General features: G+C 45.7%; 1 protein-coding gene across 1 annotated transcript in view; it reads left to right on the top strand.

Moving 5' to 3' along the window:
• SMYD2 (SET and MYND domain containing 2) overlaps window positions 1–26163 on the top strand; it is a 50754-nt gene that overhangs the window by 8772 nt on the left and 15819 nt on the right. Inside the window, exons 2-5 of the mRNA XM_043569060.1 lie at window positions 10461–10524; window positions 19659–19769; window positions 22217–22277; window positions 22988–23112. Of these exons, the coding sequence (XP_043424995.1) occupies window positions 10461–10524; window positions 19659–19769; window positions 22217–22277; window positions 22988–23112 (361 nt within the window). The remainder of the gene's footprint in view (window positions 1–10460; window positions 10525–19658; window positions 19770–22216; window positions 22278–22987; window positions 23113–26163) is intronic.

The raw sequence follows: 26163 nt of genomic DNA, 5'->3' as shown, positions 1-26163 counted from the left end.
AAACTAAGGGCAAGCTTTGATCCAATACTCAGGTCTAATGAATTGGAACATCCCCACATTGTGTTAAAACAGCTGCAGCTTTGAGGAGACATTTTTTGGAAGTTAATGAAATTTAATCCGCTCATACACCTGAGTAAATCTTTCTAACCATCACTTTAAGGAAAACGTTAAGGTCCTTTCACCTTAAAAACGTTCATTTCTGGTTCAGGTTCACAAAGTTAGAATTTAGAAACAACCTACTTATTTCACTTAATTTTTAATTCCTTTTCACACGTGCCCAGGCCTTCTAAAACATTCAGCTACGAAGTACTTTCCAGGTTCAGAGCAGGGCAGGAAGCTCACCTCCACCTTCTCTTTCTGTGTGTCTTCAGAGAAGGGCCCATAGAACTCCACTGTGAGTGAGGTCAAGGCTGCCTGTTGGGGACCCTGGGGCTAGGCATCGGGAGCGGTGTTTGAGTCCCTCCTGCTCTGCAGGGTTAGTTTCACTGCTGCAATCCCAAATTGTCAGGGGTGGTACACACACACGTACCCATGCACACACATATGCACACACACACGCATGTACATGCGTCCACAAATGCGTGCGTCATGCTGATTCTCCCTCGCTGTCTGTCTTTGCTTGTCTGACCGTCCGGTTCCCAGAAGCGCATCCTGATTTCTTCAGGCTGGGGTAGCTCCCTTCGTCTTTGCTCCCACGGCCCCTCATATAGACTTCCTTGGGCACACTTGCTCCTGAGTGCGGACCCAGCTCTTAGCCCCAGGCCTGGCTCTGTGTTACCTTTGGAAATAACTTTTAAATGAATAGTCTCATTTCTGCAACTTATTTTACTGGTGGCTCTTTGGACAGACCTCTTCACCTTTCGAAATATATAACTCTGCTCATTCTTGGAAATGAATCCTTACAAATACAGAAGCCTTCATCGATCCCTATTTTCTTAAGTTTATTTGTTTTGAGAGAGAGCACGCGCACAAGAGAGTGAGAGGGGGGGAGAGGCAGAGAGAGTCACTATCAGTGCAGAGCCTGACACGGGGCTTGAACTGAGGATCATGACCTGAGCCAAAATCAAGAGTTGGAGGCTTAACTGACCAAGCCACCCAGGCACTCTGATCCCTATTTTCTTGACAAAATCTTGATTGTTCCCGTGCTCCATATTAAGTGCCCTTCCCACACTAGCCAGCATTGTCCCTCCCTGCTCTTCCGCTCACACCCTAACCACAGGCTGGATAGTTTCTTTCCAGTGTCCCACAAAGGCTCTGTGTCATCCTTCATCCTTCCTTTTGCCCATTTGTAACCTTAAGTGCTTTTCTCTGCATTATTCCCTTCTCTGTCCTGGGCCTCCTTGCCAGGCAAGGCCTTGTACCCTAAGTCTGTTCATCCTCAAGAGAGATCCAGCTCAAACTGTATCTTTTTTATGAAACTCCCCTCAAATACTTCAGCCCACAGATCTCTTCATTTTATTGAGTTACTATTTTATATTTACAGTAGTTTACTATGTACATTTTTTTCTTTTTTTAGCACTTTGCTATTCTAGGCATTGTGTTCTGACCCTGGGGATTCAGAGGTGAGTAACACAACTTTCTCTGTAAGTACCCAAACTTCTGTGTCCTTAAAGAGTTCAGTCCTAGAAGTAGCTTCCTGCTCTCAATTCTGTGTCATTTAGGCCATTTGGATGCTGAATCATCTTGCCTGATATTTATATTTACCACCATTTGCATGAAGGTAGGGCTTATGTCCCCAAATAGCGCAACTTTTACAAAAATATCATTCCTCCAGAGCCTGGTGCAATATTTACACAGAGAAAATAATACTTTTGGACTAGAGCTTACGTGGCTAAAGTACAGTAACTTAATTCTTCACTGCTTCATGTACAAAGTTTTATAGTATAAAAAATGTCCTTTTTTATTCAGAAATACAAATGGAATCAATAAGGATTGAAAGAAAAACGTCTCTTAAGTCTGTTCAAACAGTAGCTGATAAGTTTGAGTTCTCAAGGTATAGTCCACGATGGAGACATTCACTGAAACACATTTTTTATTGTCTATAGGAAAATACAACCAGAGGCGTGAGAGAGTGTCACCTATTAAAATTCTCCTGTAAGCAGTTTTAAAAGGTGCATTTTCTTATAAGTAAGATGCAAAACAGGTCACCTGTTTCTTGCGCAAGGCGTTAATTCTCACGCTTGGCTGCAGAGAGCCTGACCTCTGTTCTGGAATTTACATTTAGCGTTAGGTTATGGAGGTATTTTTACATGTTGTTGTTTTTTTTTTTTCTTACTCTGTGGCCAGAATGTTGACATGAGCAATAGGAAAAGTTCCAAGTTTTTAAACAGGTCAATTTAATGACTTTGGTTTTGTCCTTTTTCTTGATGTTTACTCACCTGGGTGTTGTAGAAGGTAGGGCCATAGCGGTCGTAGGGGAATCCAGTGTTCTTGGTATTCATTACAAGGCACTAATGATAACATCCATTATTTATTGTACCACTGGAGGAAACGGTGAATGTTATGTATTGTCAGTGCCTTTATGAGAGAATGGAGGTAAAAAGGAAGGCATTAGTTGTTTCTTTCCTTTTGACATCCCAGTCAGAGAAGTGAAAGACAAAGTAGCAAGGAAGTGTCATTCAGATCTCGCATAGAAGTTAGGATATAAAACGTTTCCAAATGGAAATGTTAAGTTTTGGAAATACCTGGATGCCATCACTGAGCAGGTTTAACCGTTAGGGATTTTAAAGGGTCTACAAGGTGAGGTTGGAAGGTAGGAACCATCCAGTGGCTGCAAATAATAGTTTAATGTTCCCTGTTCCTTAGGCTGAATATTTCTCTCTTCTGTCCATAAGCTTCATGAATTTTTTTCTTTCTAAGACAAAGGCACATTTCCTCTCCACCAGAGCCTGCGTTACAACAAAACCTAAATCAGTGTCGTCACGTTTTTTTCATCGCTGAGCTGACCTTTAACGCATCCGTGATGTGTATAGTCATGTTGATAGTATTCTGTTAGCTTCACTGAGGAACAATTGATAAGTGTAATTGTATATATTTAAAGGAGACAACTTGACAATGTGATATATACATTGTGGAATGATTACTAAGATCAGGATAATGAACACATCGCCTCACACACTTTTGTGTGTGTGGTGAGAACGCTTAAGGTCTACTTGTAGCAACTTCCAAGTATATGGTACTGAATTATTGACCGTGGTCACCATGCTGTAGGTTAGAGCCCCAGAACGTACAACTAAAAATGTCTGCCCTTTGACCTGTGTCACCGCATCTTGCCCCGTGACAGAATTTTATAACAAGGCCAACCACTTACTGCCCCGACCACCAAGCCCAGCATCCTCCTTGTAAATCATGGCTCCTGTTCCAGTAGTTGGGAAAACCGACATTAGTTGCTACTTCACTGCCCTAAATATTTCCTGCTTCCCTAAGAGGCCCCGGGCTGTAACTTTTAACAAGCCTCAGAACAAAGCCCGGTGCGAAGGGGAAGGTTCAGCACGGGAAGAAGCTCCCCGCTGCACGTGGGTCCGTTTCACCGTTACATCGTGGATTAAAGTGATACGTGGAGCATCTTTCACTATTACACAAAAACCTGTAGCCTTAGTATTATCCTTGTCCCCTGACCAGGGTGATAATAGGGCTCCCCCACAATTCCCCCAATTTTTATTTCTCTCAAATAAAAATTTGCTAGTGTAACCACTCTCTCCGGGTGGGAGGCTTAACTTTGTTTCTGATTGTCTTATTTCAACCCATGGTGAAGTTATATTGCGCCGCTGGGCTTTTTTCCTTTTCTCTTTTTCATTTGGCTGGGGCTGCCTCTGTTCAACAGAGCATACTTGTCACTTCTTCTGTCGCCGTTAGTTAAAAGTAATTGTTATTGCAAACCTCCTCCATGCCGGTATCCTTTTCTTTCATGGTGAAACCCACGAAGCATTCATTTCAGTGGCAGAAAGTAGGGAGCTTACAGGATCAAATCCTTTTTATCTAGACCAACAGCACCTGCGGCAACGCATTAACTAGCCGGAGTTGTTAATTACATGTCTAACTTGTTGATCTTTGTGGCTTCCAAATTTGAAAAGCAAGAAAATTAATCACTGCGTGTGTCTCCTCCAGTAGAAAATGACGGGAGCGTGTCGCCTACTTTCTGTTCTAGTTGCTGATAACCAGATAGTTGCACTTTCCTGTGACATCTCTCTCCTTTGTGGATGGAATCATTTCTTAAGTCCAAAGAGCCCTTCCGTTCACAGCAGGGTAGATGTTTGCCCATAAAACAAAGACTTTAGAAACATAAATCCTCAAATGTGAGTCTGAATGAGATTGTACTGAAGGTCTTTCAGTAGTGACCACTTAAAAAATGAAAAAAGAGCGGAGGCTAATTACAAGTGTGATGTAGTACACTTGTGTTTTCTCACTTAATTTTCATACCAAACCTACGTGGTAGAAACTGGATCTTTACAGGGGAGGGAAAGGTTCGGAAAGGATTCATGCTTTGCCTGAGATCACATAGCACCTCCAGCACCAGGAAGAGAAAGGGATTTGAGATAGAGAGTTGGGGAAGTAACTCTCCATATTCACCCTAAATTGTAAGGCAGGAATCAGGAGAGGTGGGGAAAAAGCCACAGCCTTCTCTCTGAAAACCTGCATCTGGCTTCTAAGATACCTTCTTGTCATAGTTGGAAAATACCGTGTCAGCCACCTTATTCTTGCCTTAACATTCATCATCAGCAGAGCTAAACAACCCAACAACACATCCAGTGTGGAACGTTCATTCTTAAGAGGAGTCACTTCACAAACAATCTGCATTGCAGAGAAGAATTACTTCAACACGATTCAGCAAATTCTGCACCCCAAAAAAACACTCAGCCCGAAAGGATCACCAAAGGCCTCAGCAGGCAGTTCTGTTTTCTGGAAGCTCATTAGAATCTCTTAGCTTTCTAAAAATCCCAGTGCAGACCAATCAAATGAGAATTGTTGGGTCCTACCGCAGGCCCAGGTGGGTGCACACTCTGAGCTGGACACCCTGTGAGAGGTTATTAGTGATTCACCCTCACTGTCTTTGAGTTCCATTCCTTTTGGGTTATTTCAATTTATTCCTTCAAGTGGCCTTTATTAGTCTTTCGTTGAGTGTTCTCTTCTCTTTCTTCTTCTTCTTTTTTTTTTTTTTTTTTTTTTTGGCAGTCTTTCCCCAAACCTCCTGGACAATTCAGATCAGGTTACATTGCAAATGAAAGGTTTATGGCTGTGTCTTCTGTAGGAACAGAGTTTATTCCAAATGCCTTGTATGTTCCTACCGTGAAAACGGATATCCCATATGAAGTTTCTCTTGGGCTAACCGTCTCAGTCAGCAATAGTCAAACACTCACAGAATCTCTCTCTCTGTGTCCTTACTCTCTCAAGCACATGCACACACAATATGGGTACCAGCTCAGCAAAGTTTAGTTGGAGTTTCAACCCTTAGACTTAGGAAAAGTTTATATCTCTCCCTAGCCACAGAAAGAACTGAGGCATGTATCTGGATAGTGGAAACATCTCCCTCTCCCTGCCGCCACCCGCCTCATCTAAAGTTGCTCATACCAAAGTAGATCAGAGTAGATTTGCATGCTATTCACCATCAGTGACTGGTTTAGCTTTTCTCCTTCTCCATGCTGAAAGCATTCTGGCTCAGGAAGATGTATGTTAAGAGCATTCACATATGACCAAGCAGGTGCCTTACGGGCATACATGCGGTAAAATCTGCCCCGGAGCCAGGCAAAGCTGGTTGGTAGTTTGTGAGAGGCTACAGTACTATGTCACCCGGTTCCCAGAGGACACGATCCAGCTTGGACCAGCCCTGTGGATGTCTGAGGAACACTTAGATGTATCGTACTGAACGACAGGGGAGGACTTTCTTTGCACGGCCTAACTACAGAATTAATCATTATTTCATTCCACTGCATTTTAAGTGAAACCGATTACCGTGTCACACAGTTGGCTGAGAAATCCTCTTTGTGGGGGTGCTCGCTCCCCAAATCTCATTTTGAAAACTGATCCTGGATTCGCCCCCTTGCATCTTTGAAACAAAGTGGCAGGAATGGGGTGGCATTGGACCTGGGACACTATGCAGACCAGAGTAGAGAGTGCCTTTACTTTTGTTTTGTTATTACTGTGAGGTTATCCAGACACGTAGATCACTGCTGCTTCGTGTAGTATGTCCTCCTGAATAACTGCCACAATACTCAAGGAAGGATATTCTTACACAATGAAGACAAAATTTGTACTTTTATGTGGGAATTCTAGCTCTGCACCTCCTTGCTGAGCGATCACATTGGCTTAGATATTTCACCTTTGGGTCCTCATTAACTTCATTTCAAAAATAAGGAATAATGTCTTTTTCATGGAGCTGATGGACTTGTCAAGTTAGATCAGTTTTCGTGTTTTTTGGTCTTGAGGATCCCTCTATACTCTGAAAAATTGAGAATTCCTAGGAGCTTTTGTTTCTATGGATTACGTGTATCAATATTTCACCGTATTTGAAATTAAAACAAAATTGTATTTATTCAACTTAAAATGACAACAGCCATGACTGCTAACATGATGTGTTTTTATGAGAACTATTTTACGGAACAAAAGCATCCATGAGAATAGTGGTGGTACCCCACAGTTTTACAAATCTCTTTAATGTTTGGATTTCCGGAAGACGGCTGGATTCTCAAATGTGCTTCTGAAAATTTGGTCGGTGATGTTATGTAGTTTTGGTTGAACTGTGTGGAAAAAATCCGGCTTCAAACAGATACATAATCAGAGAGGAGTATTTTAATAGCCTTTTCAGTTAATTGTGGATATTTTTTTTTGATTCAACAGTAAAACTTGATAAGTGAATTTGCCTTAAAGGTTAGACCCATAGTGTGCGATGTGAAGCCTTATCAGTGAGACTTATGTACTCTGTTACATTGAAATCCCTTGGTCTTGCACTTTGAATGATTCTTTTAGTCATGCGTGACTTTTACATTTTTTAATGTTTATTTGAGAGAGAGAGAGAGAGAGAGAGAGAGAGAGAGAGAGAGAGAGAGACTGGGAGACAGGGGAGGGGCAGAGAGAGAGGGAGACAGAATTTGCAACAGGCTCCAGGCTCTGAGCTGTCAGCACATAGCCCGATGCGGGGCTCACGCCCACAGACCATGAGACCATGACCTGAGCCGAAGTTGGATGCTTAACCGACTGAGCCACCCGGGTGTCCCATGTGCGACTTTTAAAATATCATACATGTCATTTGAATGGTTCCCCGACTTATGTAGACATTCTAAAAGTAGATGTACTTCATCAAACCATACAAAAAAAAAAAATCACAATTGTTAATATCCCACCAGTCGCATCAGATGAGAGACTGTCAAGGTCAGGGTGGCAGATCCATATTTTCCAGAATTCTAGTATTTGCTCAGAAGTCCAAATTGTATCATTGGTAACACCTGTTTTCAGATGTGTTCCTTGAAGTGACATTTCCATAATGTGTCTGGCAGATCCTCGAGTCTCTACCACACACAGTGTGTCTCCAGGTGTTCTTTCAAGTAAAAATGATGTGCCAGGAAGAAAGGGGCCAGTTCACTTTGCAATTCCAGTGACCACCCGGGTGCTTTTCCCTGAGATGGCCATCTTGCTTCAAGATGCAGCAGAAGTCTTCAGGCCTTCGTCCCCTTTGGTCCCAGAATGTCAAAAAGATACATACCCATGAGTCGGGATTTAACAAAATTACTATTTGTTGCTGCTTCATCAGGGACATTCTTTTTTTTTTTTTTTAAGTGTATTTATTTATTTTGAGAGAAAGAGAGACAGCAGGAGTGCAGGAGGGGCCGAGAGAGAGGGGGAAAGGGAGAATCCCAAGCGGGCTCCATGCTGCCAGCACAGAGCCCAGCGCGGGGCTCAAACTCATGAAGCCACAAGATCATGACCTGAGCTGAATCCGACAGTTGGATGCTTAACCGACTGAGCCACCCAGGCGCCCCCATCAGGGACATTCTTAAGTGAAACGGGCTCCCCTCCCCCACCCTCACTCAGAGCACGTGGAAGTCAAGAATACAAGGATGCTTGGACAGACCAAGGCTCTGGAAGTCTTACCCTCCAGGCTCCTGTACACCTCACACCTGCTGCAGTGCAGGTGGCGAGACAGTAGTGTTGTTTTGAAAGTAGTTTTGACCCCGCCGGTTCCCTGAAAGAGTCTCTGAGGTCCCTGCAGTCTACAGACCACATTTTGAGAACCACCTCCTTAGACAGTGGAAAGTGCACGCCAGATTGCCAACACTTAAAAGTTGGGCTTTTCTTCCTGTCCCTTGTTGTGTGTGGCTTGTAGACTTGGTGGCTGGCTGGGGTGAATGAAGCCTGGCCTGTGGGACCTTTATTATTCGGATGCAATCCCACTAGAGTTCATCCCTAGCTCTCGAGAGCTCTTTGTTCCCCTTTCTTTCCCTTGGGATGTTACCGTAAGGCTAAAAACAAACCTTAGCTTTGTATTTACTTTACTGCTGGCCTCTGTGCAGAAAAAGCCACATAATCTTGCTTTTTCATCTGGTCTAGAGCTAATAAAGATATTTTTGTGATAATTTTCTAATCTTTTGTTATCAGGGGGCCTTAACTCTGGTTTCAGAGGCCCTTCAGGGGTCCATGGATGGTGGCTCAAAGCCTTTGAAACTTCACAAAATTTGCTGTCGTTTTGGGGGGGGTGGTTGGGGAGAAGGTAGGATATTGGGAAAATTAATAGCTTCAGTCAGATTCTCAAAGAGGTTCTGTGACCTCTTCCCCCGGAAAAGCAAGTGTCAATGAATGACTGCTTCAGGTGGACATGTCCACGGGGTGGCATCCATTATCCATTTCTAAACACACGTCTTCTTGGAAAGAATTTTCAAAGTTCCCTCCCTGGCTTTGTCCATCTTGGCCTTCCATCCCGATGGCATTTCTGTAAGGTCTCCATCACTAAGTACTTGCTTACAAGTCACTTCACAGTGGTTTTTGAGAAGCATCTTCTCCCCCCACCCCCCACCCCCCATGTTATAAATGCAGGAGAGCAGAGACCATCCATCTCATTTCTCTTTCATTGCACAATGCAAAGGCAGAGCCAGGGTCCCTTCAGATGCACCTTGGGTTGGGGGGAGGGGTACTTTCCACACCCCGCTAAATCAGTGAGTTCCTTTTTAACCAGCTGAGATGTGCAAACTTGGGATATTTATTTATGCCTCAACCACAAGATGTGTTTCTCTCCCACACATTTCTTCAGCCCGCTTCTTGGAATCCAAGCGCCGTCATGAAAACTGCAAGGCAGTCTGTTTAGTTCCAACAGTAGCATTTTGGGAACAGTCTCGATGCCGTGGGAGTAGTGTGGTGACTGCCGCTCACTGACAAGGAGCGGAGCAGGGGAGGGCTCTGCAGCGTGATTATGTGTGTATGGCAGAGTCTGCAGGGGGGTGTGGGTGGTGTGGGGGGAGGTGGCTTCACTGCAGTGCCGCACCCCGGCAGCGGTGAGCGTGCCCCTTGTGGCCGTGACGTTGCCACAAGCCAGAAAGCTGCAGTGGGCAGGCATAAGGCAGTGCTCTGGTTTAATATCGCCCACGCCTCAAAGAAATTTCTGGAGGGTTCTGTCCCCTGAGGCGCAATGCAGAGGCTTCTCAGTTTTTGAAAACGCTTTGGCTTGTCTAACACCACAAACGCGCTGGCACCTAGCCGTTGGGAAACAACGATGTCCCTGTCCTTGATCGGAAGCTGGGGACTAGTAATATGGCAGTGGGCAGGGAGTACTGGCCTAATTACAAAGAGGCAGAAGGATCACTCAGTGGATCACACCGGCAAGGTGGAGTGTATACCGATCACACCCGGAAATCTTTTATCCAAGAATATGTCTCCGCTTGCTGGGTTGCATTATTTTTAAACTTCTCTTTCCGGGCAGCATTTGAATTACCGACACCCTCAGTTCCATCTTCCGCCTCCCGTGCATCTCTAAATAATAAAGGTTGTCACCCACACTGCGTTTTCAGCAGTGACCTCCAGTGCAGGTGACCTCCAGTCCTCTGTAGGAGGTCAGACTTCCCAGACGGTTCTGTGTCTTTCTGTCCCTCTTAGGCAGGTGAGAAAATCAGGACGTAAGAGCCCTTGACTCGCCCCCAAACTACTGAGTAATAGTGCAGGCGATGGTGGGGGTCTGGCTTCCCCGGGCAGGCTCAGGAGTCAAGGAGCACATCGTTCGTCAGTTCGGAAGGTGCCCTTCACACGGCCAGGGTCGGGAAACGGTGGTGCATGTACTGTTTGACTGACTGACTCCTACTCGAGGACTCATTGTGGTCAGAAATCTCCTTTGGGAAAATGCCACTTTATCAGTGGGAGAGTAAGGTAAGGTGAATCTTGGCTCTGCTTTCCGACCAGATGGCTTTTATTATTGCATGCTAAAATGTGCAGCTCCACATTTCTGTGCCTCTCGCCACTACAGTGCCCTTTCTGTTTTTAAGGAAAGAAGGATTGTCCAAATGTGGAAGATGCAAGCAGGCATTTTACTGCAATGTGGAGTGTCAGGTAGGTTCTGGGCCAACTGGCAGGGAGGGCCTCGCTTCCTCTGAAGATCGGGACCCCGATGTCCTTCCTTTCCTTGTCACCACATTTCCCAGCACCCCTTTGCAGCCAAAGCTAGAAAGCTTGGTTTGGGCCCAGGATGTGGCCGCATACCCCTGCGTGCTGGCCCAGGACGGACAGGCAGCCGGTGATAGGAGGCAACCCTTGGGGGCCACATGCAGGTGCAGGAGAAGCGGAAAGACACGAGGAGAGCGTGTTGGGGACAGGCAGGTGTGTTACCAAGGTTGACAGTTTGCCCCCAAGGCCACCAGCAACATATGGAACATTGCGGAGGTGACACATGAAAATGTTAAAGTGGTGTCTTTAAAATATTTTCATTTTTACTGTCACAGGTCTATATTTTTATAAATCCCCATAAGCAGGGCCACATGTCGCCCATGGCCTGTTCAAACCGAATCTGATTCCAGTCTTAGGTGAGCCCCTGGCACAGCCTTGGTATAACCAGAGGGTGACTGCCCCAGAGTGTCCTTGGAGCTGGTGCCTTGGAAGCAGCCAGGGTTGGGGGGCTGGGGAGGCTGGTTGCATGTAGACCACAGCCATCTGGTTTGAGGGATAAATCTCCAGGGACTGCTGTACCACGGGAATGGGAAGCTTAAGGAGGGGTTTGGAGGCAGTGTTTTCCATGCTTGTCTACTAGATTGTAGTTCCATAGAATGTTCGTAGGTAGGTATTCCACAGAAAATGCATCCCATGTTCTAACAGTTTGAATTTAGGGAGAATATGGTCTTTGACTTCTGTATACCCTCCTTAGTCTGTTTTTTTTGTTTTTTGTTTTTTAATGGAAACCTATTCATACACTGGGAAATGCCAATGCTATTTAGTAGTAGCTGTAAGTGACAGGGTGGATCTTCCATATCTTCACCTCTTTTTTTTTTTTTTGTCATTGTTCTTGCCATACTTGGTCTCATTTACTTCCCCATCCCAACCCTCAGTCTACTTCTGATTACCCACTATTTTATTTTTTTTCTTTCTCTTCTCCCTATGCAGCTGGCCTCTGAAAGTCCCCAAAGAACATTATTCTTTAGCAGTAGGAGAGGTTGCTAAACCCTGGTGTCCTGTCTGGCCATAGAGCTGCAGTCACAATGGCCCCTTGCCGGAATGAAGCATAGGCTGGGACGTTGGCCCAGGCGTGTCTCCCTTGGCTCGGAAGGCCCGATGTACAACCCGCTTTTCTGTGTCTTCAGAGGTTCAGCCTGTGTGACAGTGAGAATATAAATGGGCTTGTAGTTGAGTTGTCAGGGAGTGTGCGTTCTTTTGAAGAGGGAGGGATCGTACTTGGCTCCTACTGGCGGTGGATAGAGTTTTCTGTAGATGGGTTGCTTTGGTGTTGGGGCGATCAGTGAGCCCTGGGAATTCCAGGATTTGATTCCAGATGTGATGAGTTAGCTCCTTCTGTATTTAGGTTAAACACTTCTAGAAAACTTAACTCATTACATTGTGGTTCTTCAGAGAAGCAAGATAATAAAACCACATAGAGTTCAGACAATATAACATGGAATAGTAGAAGGAGATGATGCTAGCTTTGCAACCTACCAGCTCCGTGAACATGGCAAGTCATGGGACGTCTCTGAGCTCGGTTTCTTCAAACGTGAATGAACAAAGGCAGCAGGGCCCATCCTGACAGATGTCAAGGACGTAGTGATCTGATAGCTATGAAAGTTCTATATAAACCGTGATGCTCTCTGTACGGGTATGGGCCTATGAAAAACAATATGACAGTAATTTAGTCTGGACTGAAACTTAGCCGATAAAGTACACAGCATACATTTAGATTTGAGGGACTTTTTTTTTTTTTAACCCTAAGAGAATGGATGGATTCTAAGAACTCAAGAACATTAACTGTGTATGTTGTGTGAGTCGTGCTTGTGACAAAATGAGTCTTAACTTCTCTGATTAACTGTGAACCCTGCATCAATATGAAATACCAGCACATGCGAGATGCCGAGTTATGTCTAGGTCTTCTGAGCGTGCTGCTAACTTCGCCTCCACTAGGCCTCACTAGGTGTCATTATTTTGATGAATCGTTACAGTCCCCAGTTGGGGTGTTCGAGGCGGCCATTGTGGTTCCGCTTCCCTTCAGGACCTAGTTTCCCAAAGCTGCAGACTCCAAAACCTCATCTGTGAGCACGCAGTGAGGGGTGCTCCCGCTGGGGAGGTCCGCGCATCACCCGGAGGCGCCAGCCTGTGTGTATGAGGATGCCTTCATCTCACCTCGTAACAGGCAGTTTGCCGCCTGTACGTTCTCCTGTGGACAGATTGTCCAGGTGGTCGGACGCTGACGAGACGGCTTGGCTGGCAGGGAAGCCCGGCACGGGGGTGCCGCTTGTGACGCAAAGTCGTGTTCAGAGGCCCTCGGGCCAAGACAGCTTGCCGTGTCCAGCCTGGCGGTGTGGAGGCCTCCCTGCTCCTGACCCCGTGCCGGGGCCAGGACTCCATCAGCCCTGGCGGGAACTTCTGCAGGTCCATTTCTCTGTGCTTCTGCGAAGTATCTGGCGGATCAAGTACCCTCCTAGGCGACACGCGATATACGCTTCCTGATCCCACTTGTTGCCGGAGGTGACAGGCCGGACTTCATCTGGAAGTTTCACTTTTGTTCCACCTGTCCCCTTTTGCTGAAGGGAGAGGTTAATGGCCGCCAAGGTTTTCCATCCTTCAGCACCGAAGAACTAAATCAGTGCAGGGCAGTGGGTTGTAGTGACATAGAACGGTCCTACGGGTTTAATAAAAGTAAGTGCCTGGAAATACATGGCGGGTCAGGAGCTTCATACAGAAAATCATTAGGGAGGAATCTGGGGCGTTAGCTCCAGATAAAAATGTATTCAGGGTTCCTCCCAGGGGGATGCTGGGTTGGGATCAAAGGGGAGGCTGTGCTGCAGGAGGGAACGTGGCACAGAACAAGGACAGCGATGGTTAAGAGGCAGGTAACTGAGCGATTCTCCACCTAAGAAAGCATCAGCTGCTCCTCTTACCTGGGCCTTCTTCGCAGGCGGACCCCGCCCACCTGGAGTCCCCACGTGGGCACCAGAGAGCAGAGGGTGGGGCCGGAGTGGAGGTTACCGGGTCTGGGATGGCAGCGGTGACACCCACAGTGGTTGGGTGACCTGCCCAAGGTCACAGTGGCAGAGCTGGGACGAGACTGTGCAGACCGCTGGCAGAGGGCCGTCACCACTTCCCAGCACTGTGCTCAGGAGTCCCGAGGGCCCTTGGGAGAGGGGGCGCTATAGGAACGTGGCAGAGAAATGGCCTTTAGTAGATGTGAGAGGGAGGAGCCCCTCTGGTGGTGTTGTCTCCGCCAAAAATCTCTCCAAGAGTGCTAAGGCACGCGTTCCTCCCCGTGGCTGTCCCCTTTCCGGGAGCGCAGCGTCTTAGGAGGCCCTGTTCACTATGTGTGTGTCCTCTCTCCGAGCCCTCCTCTCCAACTGCATTGCTTTAGGAGTTTGCTTTATTTTATACAATTTGGTGATATCTTGTCCCATTTACTTTTCTCTTCATTCACTTGACTCGGTGTGATCCTGCCAGAGGAAAGATTTTAATTGATGATGCATGAAAGGATAATGGGAGGAAACATAAAAGAAATAGAAATTCCTTTTTAGTTAGGCTTATTTTGTAACCTGTATGTTTTAATGAACTCTATTTATTTTTATAAATATGCCTGGAAAGCTAAGTATATCATTCCCCTCACTTAGGCTTCTTCATTAAATTGCACCGTGACACGTTCAAGAGAATAGTCTTACGAAGTTATTTTATAGAGGAGCCATAGAGAGTAGAACTTTCTAGGGTATTATTTCTTAACATCAACAAAGAGAAAAGAAACTATTTGTGATTCCTAAATGGAGGTGATGGGGTTAGGAGTATGCTTTTGAAAGTAAGAAGGAGCATACCCTGATGGGTATAAAAAAACATGTTTGAAGAGCACGTGACTCAGGATGAGAGAAAATTTGTGACTTTTGTCATTGACTAGGAAATAGCCCCGGCATAGAAAATGCCTAAGAAATGCCCATCTGACCCTGTTGTCGTTATGGGTGATTTAGCGAATGGGGCCGGAGTCGTAGGTTCAGTCCCGGTGAAATTCACTTTGGTCTCATAGCTCAAACCCAGGAAGCATCTTGAACTTGATCACTCTTTTCTCTAAATGTTTCACATCCGCGGTAAGAAAGCATGTGGATGAATGAACAAGCGCGTCCCACTGCTCTTGTGTCGGACCAGAAAATAAAACACGTGTCCTTGTGATGGCGGTTCAGCAGCCTTCCCGTGAGATGGTCGGTGCGTACCTGACGGCTTTTGCGCTGTTCCTCTGGAAGATAATGGTAGTGGCAGCAGAGATCACGTGACGTTTTCTTACTATTCCACATTTCAGGAAGTCACACGCATTTGTCCAAGTAGACTATGTCTGTTTTGAAAGCTCCATTACAGCAAGAGAAACACCAGACGCAAGAGTTAGAAAGGGGTCTGCACATTAAACCCCCCCATCTCCTTGTCCAGGAAGACAACATACCATCTCACTCAGCAAAAAACTGGAGGAAATAGCAATCACTCTTTACTTCCAGCGTTGGAAATGCTGGTGTACCGGGAGACTATTTCACAGCTCTTTATGCATCTTTAGGCATTTTTGTCCATGCACAAAAAGGAAAATCAGGCAGAGCATGATTACGCTGACTGAAAATGACTTGGAAGTTTATAAAGGGTACAGAAATTTCTGTATCTTTTATGTAGATTTAGTTGTTTAATTTTATTCCACAAATACTCTGTGCTCATTTTAGAAAAATTAGAAAGTACAGTCTGAAATGAGAACAAAAGGAGGATCCATAATCTTGTCCTTCCACAGAAAATCACTACTAGCACTTTGGGATGTGTCTTTCTGAGTCCTTCCTGTGTGTTTGTATAATTTTCTGGAAAATAGGATCCAAATTTACATAAAATTGTATAAAGATTACAATCAGGGCAGGAGTATTAGCTTGACTTTTGAACAAAAACATTAGAAAAAGTCTGGGGCGCCTGGGTGGCTCAGTCAGTTAAGCATCCGACTTTGGCTCAGGTCATGATCTCACAGTTCATGGGTTCGAGCCCCACGTCGGGCTCTGTGCTGACAGCTCAGAGCCTGGAGCCTGCTTTGGATTCTGTGTCTCCCTCCCTCTCTCTCTCTCTCTCTGCCCCTCCCCTGCTCACACTCTGTCTCTGTCTCTGTCTCTGTCTCTCTCTCTCCTCTCTCAAAATAAATAAACATTAAAAAAAATTAAAAAAAAAGAAAATAAAAAGTTTTAGAGGGGCTCCTGGGTGGCTCAGTTGGTTAAGTGTTCGACATCAGCTCAGGTCATGATCTTATGGTTCATGGGTTCGAGCTCCGCGTCAGGCTCTGTGCTGATAGCTCAGAGCCTGGAGCCTGCTTCAGATTCTGTGTCTTCCTTTCTCCTGGCCCCTCCCCTGCACATGTGCTCTCTCTCTTTCTCTCCTTCTCTCTCTCTCTCTCTCTCAAAAATAAATAAACATTAAAAGAATTTTAAAAATGGAAGTCTTAGAAAAACTGACAAAAATGTTTTAAAAATTAGCATAAAGGGTTCTCTGTGTATAAACAAACTGCCAATACTAGAAAACAAAACTATTAATTGGTAACATTTATTCCTGTTCATCAGGCTAGCTTAAATTTTTTTCAATTTTGTCCAATCCAATTGTTTACAATTTTTTATAGTCATAACTAGGGCACATGCCCCTGGTGGGTTCTCTATGATGTGTGGACCATCTTTCCAGTAGAAGAAGTATGTAAGGATATGCCCAGAACCTGACATTTCTGCCAGATGCTCTCCTCCCTCCCACCTTTTTGTTAAAAAAAAAAAAAAAAAAAGAATTACAACTGAGCAGTGCCACTGAGGTACATCTCTGTCTTTCCTCCTTTAATCCACATTTCTTACCACCTTCCAGCAGAGAGTGAAAACTTATTCTGGGAAATTCCGCTTAATGAAACTTAAATGATTCTGCACTTTGCATCTGTCTGACTCTCTGATTTGACTGCCATGTGTGGGATTGTCTCACATTACAGGTGCTCTTTATAGGTCTCCTGACATAGTCATGAACTTCTTAAAGGCAAGGACTACACTTCCCATCCCTGCCTCTAGGGTCAGTGGTAGGACTTACTGAATGAATGAACAAACCAGGGAATGAACAGTTAAGCAGTGCTTTCTGAGAGGGCACTATGTGCCAGGCACTGTTCTGGATGAGCTGTTGGATCCTCACAGGGACCCTTTGTGGTTGCATGAATGCCCGATTATTCCTACATGAAGGTCCGCCATTTCTTGGTCATCTTCAGGCTTCGTATCCGATTGCCACTGTTGGAAGGTGTAAAACCAGAGACTCAGAATCCTGGACCTGCTAAGTAACTCGGGGATTATGTTATTTACAGCCAAGGGTACAGATGCAGAGGGATTAAGAGGTCTGCCTAGTGTCACATAGCTGCAGAACGGGGACAAGAACGCAGGTTTCCTGAGCCCCAGACCAGTGTCTGCTTGACCGCTCTCTGCTCTTCTCCCACAGTGTCCCTTGTAGTCTGGTTCCCTTCCCTGTGGGGACACATTCATATCAGTAAGTGTCATCGTTGTGTGTTATTTATACTAACATCAATTTTATGTTAATTCTATTACTAAGTTAATTCTATTAAGAAACAATAGATAAATCATGGTAAGAAAGGTTCGTGTTAAACTTCTCTCTCCCGGGAGTTGTCGTTGTTAAACACTGATACCAAGACCTACAGTTCAGAAAAGCAGCCTGTGGGAGGCTCTGCGGAGTCCTTCCCCTAGAACCCCCAGTTTCACCCCAGACACTCGCTCACAGATGTTAATTATCCGTCTGTCCCCGGCTGGCGGTCCCTGTTTCCTGCAGCTATCCCGAGGCCTGACGCCCTCTTGTCTTTTCTCTCTTTGCCTCATCACTGTGCTCTCATTTCAGGCTTTGGCTAAAAACAGATCCCCTTCTCCCTTGTGCATATCTTGTCATTTCTTTCTCTCCCTGCTCTTAGTTATATTCGGCACGGCGTTATTCAATCGTGCAGAACATCTTGGCACAGAATTTGAGCCAATGGCCTGTGCCACGTAGCGTATTAAGCCATTAGGTGACATGGTGTTTTTCCTTCTTGGGATGGAGGTGGGGGGCAAAGGGGTAGAGAGACATCTTCATTCATTCAGCAACTTCATTAAGTGCCTTGTAAATGCCAGGCCTTGTTCTAGGTTCTGGGGTTATACATGTGGAAAAAAGCACACCAGACTGAGTTCCTTTATTGTAATGGGGAGAGACAGATACTAACCAAAAAACTTATAAATATGTAGTGTGTCAGGTGGTGAGAAGTACGTAAGAAGCCTGGAGCAAGGAAATGGACAGTGACGGGCATGTGTTGTTTTGATAGGCTATTCATGGCAGGCATCTTGGGAAGGTGACATTTGAGCAGAGATGTGGAAGAGTGAGGCAGGGAGCAAAATGGGTATCTAGGGGGAGAGGGCCGTAGTCAGAGATACAGCAGGTGAGAAAGGTCTTGCGGCAGGAGCATGCATGGTCTGTTTAAGGAGTTGCAGGGGGACTGTGTGGTTGACGTGGAGTGAGGCAAGGAGAGCGTGGTAGGAGGCGATGAGGCCAGAGGAGTGGAGCGGGCTCCCGTCATGAGTGGCTCATCGTTATCTTTAAGATTTTGCCTTTGGCTGTGAGATGAGAAGCCGTTCGAAGGTTCTGAGCTGAGACCTGGTGGGATCTGAGTTCTGTGTGGCAGGATGGACCGCCCGGGCTGCTCTGTGGGCATGGCCCACAGGGGCAGGGGCAGAAGCAGGCGTCCGGGTGGGAGGCCTGGGCAATACTGGTGGTGGGGCAGGGCAGGAAGGCGGGGCTGGGAAGGGCAACCGGGTTCCAGATGGTTCTGAAGGCAGGGAGAACGGATGTGCCGGAGGTGAATGTGGAGTGTGAGGGGGTGAGAACACGGATGTCCCCGGGTTCCAGCCTGAGCATCGGAAAGAACAGACTGGCCGTTTTCTGAGGCGGGGAGGCCGAGGGAAGAAGAGGACACACCCAATTCTGTGGAGAGAGAGCAAGTCTGAAGACTCCCGTCCATATGCCAAGTGCTCTGACGCTTCCCCCCTCCAGTCATCCTCCCTCCACCCTCCACCCCCGGCCCTCGCCCATTCCTCCCAGTTTCCAGCTCTGCTTCCGCTCTTCCTGCGGTGTCCTCGCCCCCGCGCTGTCCCTGGCCCCTTCACGCCAGCACTGCTGGTTTTTGTCCGTCAGTAGTGAGCTCCATGACGTCCAGTCAGTTCTCAGTCATCCCATCAGCCTCGCCACCAGCGACCACATCACTAGTCCTCCGCCTTCCTCAGACTACTTTCCTCCTTGGCTGCCACGGCACCATGCCGCCCGTCCTCCCTCACCCCGCCTGTCTCCACAGATGGCGTCTCTGCCCTGCCAGTAGTGGCCCAACCTGGGCCATAGGAGTGGCCAGATGGGACCAAAAGGGATACAGTGTCCCTGTGCTATCAACTGAATGTTTAAGGAGTCTGTATTCCTAAATATTCCCAATAGCTGCCTTTGCCAGACTCTTTGAGGGCCCTCGACAAAGCCTTCATTTGTGTTTTGCTTTTTATCACCTGTACAAGGGGACTAGTTGCTGAGTACAGCTATCGGTTATTTGCCCTGATGTGAAGAGAGAACCATCCAGGACTGTGAGGGAGCAGGGCCACATCATGGCTAATGCCCCGTCACTCACCACTGTGGTTTGACAACTCCCACAGATAATGGAAAGCTGTAGGAGTTGTTTGGAATAACCAGAGGCTGCAGAAAGACACGAGATGTGTGATGAAAAAACACAAAGCAGGTTTTCTCATCCCAGCAGCCTTGGCCAGGCCCAAGTCAAGGTCATACAGCCGTCTCTATCTTAAAGGATGTTTTTATCTCTAGCTTTTATGAGCATCATCATGTTTTCCAAAAGGAAACATATTTCACTTGACCCTAACTAGAGGGACTTACTGCGTCCTCTCTTCTCGAACTTTATTCCTGTGTGTGTGTGTTTGTGTGTGTGTGTGTGTTTAATCCTTTTTTTTTAACCTTCCCAGAAAGAAGATTGGCCCATGCACAAGCTGGAATGTTCTCCCATGGTTGTTTTTGGGGAAAACTGGAATCCCTCAGAGACTGTGAGGCTGACTGCAAGGATTCTGGCCAAACAGGTGAGGAAATGGGCTAATATTCAAGTGCGTTTTCTTTTCTTTTTTTCTTAAAGGTCAGAAAGATGAGTGACCTGTGGGTGGTGATCGGCTCTTGTTAAACATTCTTGGACTCTGTTTCCTGCCTTGTCCCTATGGACGGGCGTGGGAACGGCAGTCCCGGCGTAAGCTGGTCTGTCCTTTGTCCCCTGCTAATAGGATGTCACTTACCCTAGGCCAGGAGCATAGCCACAGCTGTTAAGTTCTGAACTTTTTATGATAGGTTTACATAGAAAAATGTGGCCTTTTAAAGCATGAAGACCCGAGTGAAAACAACTAGAGCATCCCAGGGACCCAGACTGGCCTGAGAAGCTTCGCGATTTTCCCTTTTCTTTCTGACACCTGGAGGGCACCCCACCTCTCCCCCGTGCTGTGCGCTGTCCCTCCCTGCCTCCATACTTGCTCTTGCCCAGACAGGCAAGGGATGGGATAGAGCCACCAGCACGGCCTATGCAAAGGAGAAGGGAAAGAGGAGTGGAAAGAAGTAGAGATCGAGGTAAGGGGAGAGAGGAACAGGGTAAAAGACAGAAGAAGAAGCAAAGAAAGAATTGCCCCCAGTGGGAGCAGATGACGGCTGTGAACAGTTTCTAGCACTGATGATGCCAGGACCGGGGTCCTCTGCTGTTCTTCGTCAGTCCTTACTGGCTGTGGGCTGATGACGCCGGATCTCCAAAGGACCAAACCAAAGAAAGGGGGGAAGCACCGTAGGGCATGTCCTTGTGACACCGTGAAGTAGGTCGTGTGGCACTTAACAAGGCATAGATCCGTGGAGGCGCTCGCTAATACTGAGGAAGTTGGTGGCAGGACCTCTGTTCTGTAATGTTTTGAAGCTGAAATTTCATCCACCTCTTCTTCATACCTACCTCCCTGCTTCCCTTTAAAACTTTCTATTTTTTACCTAAGCCAAATGTGATTGTAATGACTGGCACATATCTATCCCCAACCCAAGTTAGGATCCTGGGCGACATAAACAGAAGTAGAACATTTCCGAACTCTGAGGTCATTGTTCCATTATGTGCAGCTTGGGTCAGGTGCTCGCTGAAATGCCACTTCATCAGCTCATGGGGCAACCAAAGGATTCAAGGGTTGCCTGCAGGGTGAGACCAAAAACTCCAAATGGTTTTCCCTGGAGGATGTTGACTTTTGTGTCCTTATGAACAATTGTCTTTAAACATATGCTGAGTTCGCGGTCAGAAGGAAAGGGTAGGAGGAAATGGGGTGCCTCTGGGAGGTGTCAGGGTGAATAAACCACCACAGTTAGATCTGTAAGTGTCTTGGGAAGATGGGTGACTGGTTTGTTGGTTCTTCCCTCCCCCACCTCCAACTCTACCATGTCGTTTATAGAAATTGTGGTTAAGAATTCAGACGAAGCTGGTGTGCTTTCCTGAAGGAGAAGCCTTCCCAGGCAAGAAGCCTTGCTAATCTTATAGAAATGTGTCCTGCGAATGGGAGATTTCTGCTCCAAAAAGAACAATTGAAGTGTTCGGGCACCAGGAGGGGGGTCTGAATGCTCTGATGAGTTTATACCAGTTCCATTCAACTTTTATTATAATTACTACTACTACTAATAGTCTATTAAATGAAAAGTTACCTGCCCATCTTTTCATCTCAGTAGGACTGGATGATTAGAAAAACCAGACCATTTGTATTCTAGTAGCTTGCAAAGGATTAGGGGAGACAGGCTACCCAACTACCAAGGGGAAGCTTAACATGTTAACTAGGGAGGTGAGAGCGCCCTGTTAGACCACCTGTATCCCCAAATTGAATAGCCAGATTACAAAGACACGGCCTCAGGCCAGCTCTTGAGCTCCGCTTTTGAACTCTTGTCAACACCAAGTTTATTCATGTTCTCAAAGCCTAGCAGGTTTACTATTGTTAGCTCCTCTTGGGGTGTCTAGAACAAAGCCAGAAACACGTTTAAAGTGAATCTGGGCTCACAGATACCACCAAAAGTGTTCTTTTTGAAACACAGAATTTGAGATCATTTTAGCCTATGCTTAAAGAAAGTGTAAAATGGATGGGGGGTTTGATTTTGTTCCTTTTTAGAAGGAGAAATAATAAATAGGATGGTTTCTCTGTAGACTCAGAGTCCTTTTAAGTCGGGGCCCTAAAAAGTTGATTTCCCGCCACTCTGCTTTCCCGTAACAGGCATTCTTGAGCCTACTGTGTGCATATGGCATTATCGGGGAGTCAGGAATGTGGCAGAAGCTTTAAAAAGTTTTCTGAAGGAGTCTGTCGGGTTTGGGTGTTGGGCAAACACTCTCCAAGCCCGATGACAGGACTCCTTAGAGAGTTTTCTTTGCTTCATTGAGGATCATTGCTCTTCCTTCACGTCGATGTAAAAGCGAAAGCAGTGTTTTTTGCCCCAGTGGTTAAAATCTCCTTCTCTGTGATTTCTTTCCAATTGCTAGAAAATCCACCCAGAGAGAACGCCTTCAGAGAAATTGTTAGCTGTGAAGGAGTTTGAATCACGTAAGTCTGTCTGTGACTTCGGTGACTGGCCGAAGAGTTATTTTAGCGACACCGTTAATGGGGACTAAGGATTGAAGAAGGGAAATCGCGGAAAGCTTGTATTCGTCGCGGTGGTGGGGATTTTAATTACTAGTTTTTACTTTGATTTGTGTGCTGTTTTGAAAAATGACTATAACTTTTTTTTTTTTCTGAGTTGACATGATTAGTAGGAAATAATTAAGGGGAAGTAGGAACTCGCAGGATGAATTATTGCGTCCCAAGTGATCTCCTGCTGGCTCTCCTGGCATGCTGAATATTTTTGTATCTTTGCTGAATTGCAGTCCTGTAAACAGCTGATGGCCTGACCGAAAAGCATTAAGCCAGGGCTGTCCAGCTTCTTGACCATGACACAGATTCCAGGGCCAGTGGGGGGAGAGGGGGCTGGGCCAGACCGAGGCTGGTTATCCATCCTGGCCACCCATTCCCGACCTCGTTACCAACAGTCAGTTGAAATTTCATGATCTGAGTGACTTCCCGGTTGTCACAGGAAGAGAAGGAAGAAACGGCATGCTTTTCTTTGCCTAGAGTTTATCATTTAGACCAAGTAGTGGGGAAGAAGATTTTCTAGGGGCTCTGCGTATTTTTTTTTTCCCTGCCATTTATAGTAAGGAAAGGATGTAGCTAGAAATCCAGCCTTCCTCCCTGGTGAATAATGGTTTGCTTACCCACAGATCTGGATAAACTAGACAATGAGAAGAAGGACTTGATTCAGAGTGATGTTGCTGCCCTTCATCACTTCTACTCCAAGCACCTCGAATTTCCCGACAGCGATAGCCTGGTGGTCCTCTTTGCCCAGGTAAGAATGCCAGCATCAGGTGACGCTTACTCTAGCCATTCCCTCCCTGCCCAGTCCTTCTCCCCAGCACACACTCGGAAAAGATAAACTGAAACAGACTGACGGCTTCTATGAGGACAAGGTGTTGACCTGTTGGACCCTGTTCTGCAGAGCCCTGCTCAGTGACCTTGAGCAGACCTTGGCCTGGCCCTCCTCGATGGTGGTACATAGGAGAGTTGCCCTACCTCTGCCTCTTGCTAGAGAGAGAGCTGATGAAAGCAGAGGGGTTGCAGTGCCCCAGTACTGTGGCCTACTTGGAAGCTCCTTGAAAGGAGAGGACCATTTTTTTAAACAAGTGTTTTAATGTTTGTTTATTTTGAAGGAGAGAGTGACACAGTGTGAGCGGGGAAGGGGTAGAGAGACAGGGAGACGCAGAATCCGAAGCAGGCTCCAGGCTCTGAGCTGTCAGCACAGAGGCCGATGAGGGGCTCGAACTCACAAATGGTGAGATCATGACTTGAGCCGAAGTCCGACGCTTAACTGACTGAGCCATCCAGGCGCCCCTGAAAGGAAAAGACCATTTGAGATTCCCACATTAAATCTGACTTTTCTTCTCTTAAGCCTTCCATTCGGACAGCAGTGTTTTTTACTGCTACCAACACCATGTTGATAAAGCACAGGCAATCCAGACATCCTCAAGAAGGAGGCCCTCTCAAGATGGCCCTAGGGAGGGGGCACCTGGGTGGCTCAGTGGGTTAAGCATATGACTTCAGCTCAGGTCATGATCTCACAGTTCGTGAGTTCAAGCCCCGCATTGGGCTCTGTGCTGACGGCTCAGAGGCTGGAGCCTGCTTTGGATTCTGTGTCTCCCTCTCTCTCTGCCCCTCCCCAACTCACACTCTGTCTCTCTCTCAAAAAATAAATAAACATTAAATTAAAAAAAAAAAAAAAAAAAGATGGCCCTAGGGAGGACAGTCACCATGGAGAGGAGTCCGAGTGAGTCTAGGTACAGGAAGTCTTTACTGATGATGGTGGCTAAGAAGCCTTCAGAGAAGTCTAGGTTTCCCCAAATCGGATCTCATTAAAAAATTAGACTTCTAGACAAGCGCAACTTGGAAGCGGCTGAGGCACTGGAAGCCAGCCGTGTGGGAAGGCTAAGACGCGGGCATGGTAGGAACAGGTGAAGAAAGCACAGTGATTACTCTTCAGCCAATGCACTCTGGCTGCATAGATCCTCCTCTTGTGGCCAGGGTGGTTCTTTCTGGCACGACTTGCTGGATCAGGTTTCACTCCCTTATATACCCTGCATCTTCCCCTACAAACCGAACGTGTAGTTGGTAAGTGACCTTCCCAGAGGGAGAAATACCAAAAGACTGATCTGTGGGTGGAAATAACTACATTCTCCTACCAGAACCTTCAGTCTCTAGCTCCACAAAAGACCTTGTCTTCGAACAGAAGCAGCGTCACCAAAAGTACCCTTTGACCAAGTAATTCCCTTTCTAGGAATCTGTCCTAAGGAAGGAATCAGAGATTATGGATAGTGATCGACATGCAAATTGTCTATTGTGGGGTTCTTTTTAAAATTGAAAAAGAAAAGAGAAAAAAAGGAAAAGAAAAACAAAAAGGAAGTATTACAAGTGGCCAGCAGTATAGGAATTTGGTAAATAAATTATGGCATAGCTTTATGATGGCCTCTATAACTTTTATTTCAACAAATGTCTAAAGATTAGGAAAATGTTGACACAGCGGTAAGTGTGAAAGCAGGATGAAAATTGTGTATAATATGAAAATATGCATATGCTAAAGAAAGGTAAAGTAGAAGTTCACAGTTATCTCCTGAATCGTAGAAAATTTTTGTTTTTTTTTATTGGTTAATTTTCTGAATTTTTTTTACAATGAGTGTGTATAACTTAAGAAAATACTAAAAAGAAGAAACTGATTAAAAAGCATCCATAATTCTTCCATCTCAAAAATTACATATATGGAGAATGAAATGAGTCTTTATCACTTTTCCAACCCACTTTAACCCCCATGAGAATCACTGCTACCAGCTGAATGAATTCCTTGATGGACATTATGCTATATAGGTATGTTTCTATTTTGTGACTGTCATCATCAAAAATAAACATGCTGTTCTTTGTAAAAGAAAAAATGGATTCCAGTTATGAGTGCTAAAGTAGATTTTCCTGATTTTCAAATTATCCTGGATTTACAACACACTTTCCTACGTGTCCTAAGACAGTGGATTTGCATGATGATGGGAAGCTGAGGAATTGACTAATTTTCCATTTTTTTATTTTTATTTTTTTATTTATTAAAAAAAATTTTTTTTAACGTTCATTTATTTTTGAGACAGAGAGAGACAGAGCATGAACGGGGGAGGGGCAGAGAGAGAGGGAGACAGAATCGGAAGCAGGCTCCAGGCTCCGAGCCATCAGCCCAGAGCCCGGCGCGGGGCTCGAACTCACAGACCGCGAGATCGTCACCTGAGCTGAAGTCGGAGGCTTAACCGACTGAGCCACCCAGGCGCCCCTCCATTTTTTTAAAAGAAACTAGATACATGACTTTTTTCTGGACATGGAGAAGGCATGGTTATATGAAAGCATAGGAACAATGAAATGAATATAGTGTGTACCTTCACTTCCAGCTGTGAAAAAAAAGATCACTTTTCCTCTAACACAGTAATACACGCTGATAGGACTTCTCAGTGTTGGTGTAGTAGATATGGGACCATGTTTTCAGAACTAGAAACCAAGGCACTTGATCTCACAAGCAGGAGTATATTTGTGGTAAAATGACTCAGGATCTCTGAAATTTGGACTGACTCAGAAAATCCAGGAGATACCAATATATATATCTGTATCTGTACACACACACACACACACACACACACACACACGTACATATATTCACATACACATATATAACGGAGATAATTCATTCCTTTTTAGATTTTATATTTATCAAATCATAATATCTGTTCTCAGGTTGTATGTGCATGCGCACACACACATTTTTTCGTGTATAGATTTGGAAAGGGACATTTAGTATCCCCAAAGAAAACTCTAAAGC

The sequence above is a fragment of the Prionailurus bengalensis genome, chromosome E4 (genome assembly GCF_016509475.1).
Source record: "Prionailurus bengalensis isolate Pbe53 chromosome E4, Fcat_Pben_1.1_paternal_pri, whole genome shotgun sequence".
Lineage (NCBI taxonomy): Eukaryota > Metazoa > Chordata > Mammalia > Carnivora > Felidae > Prionailurus > Prionailurus bengalensis.
This window is presented reverse-complemented; position numbering and strand designations above follow the sequence as displayed.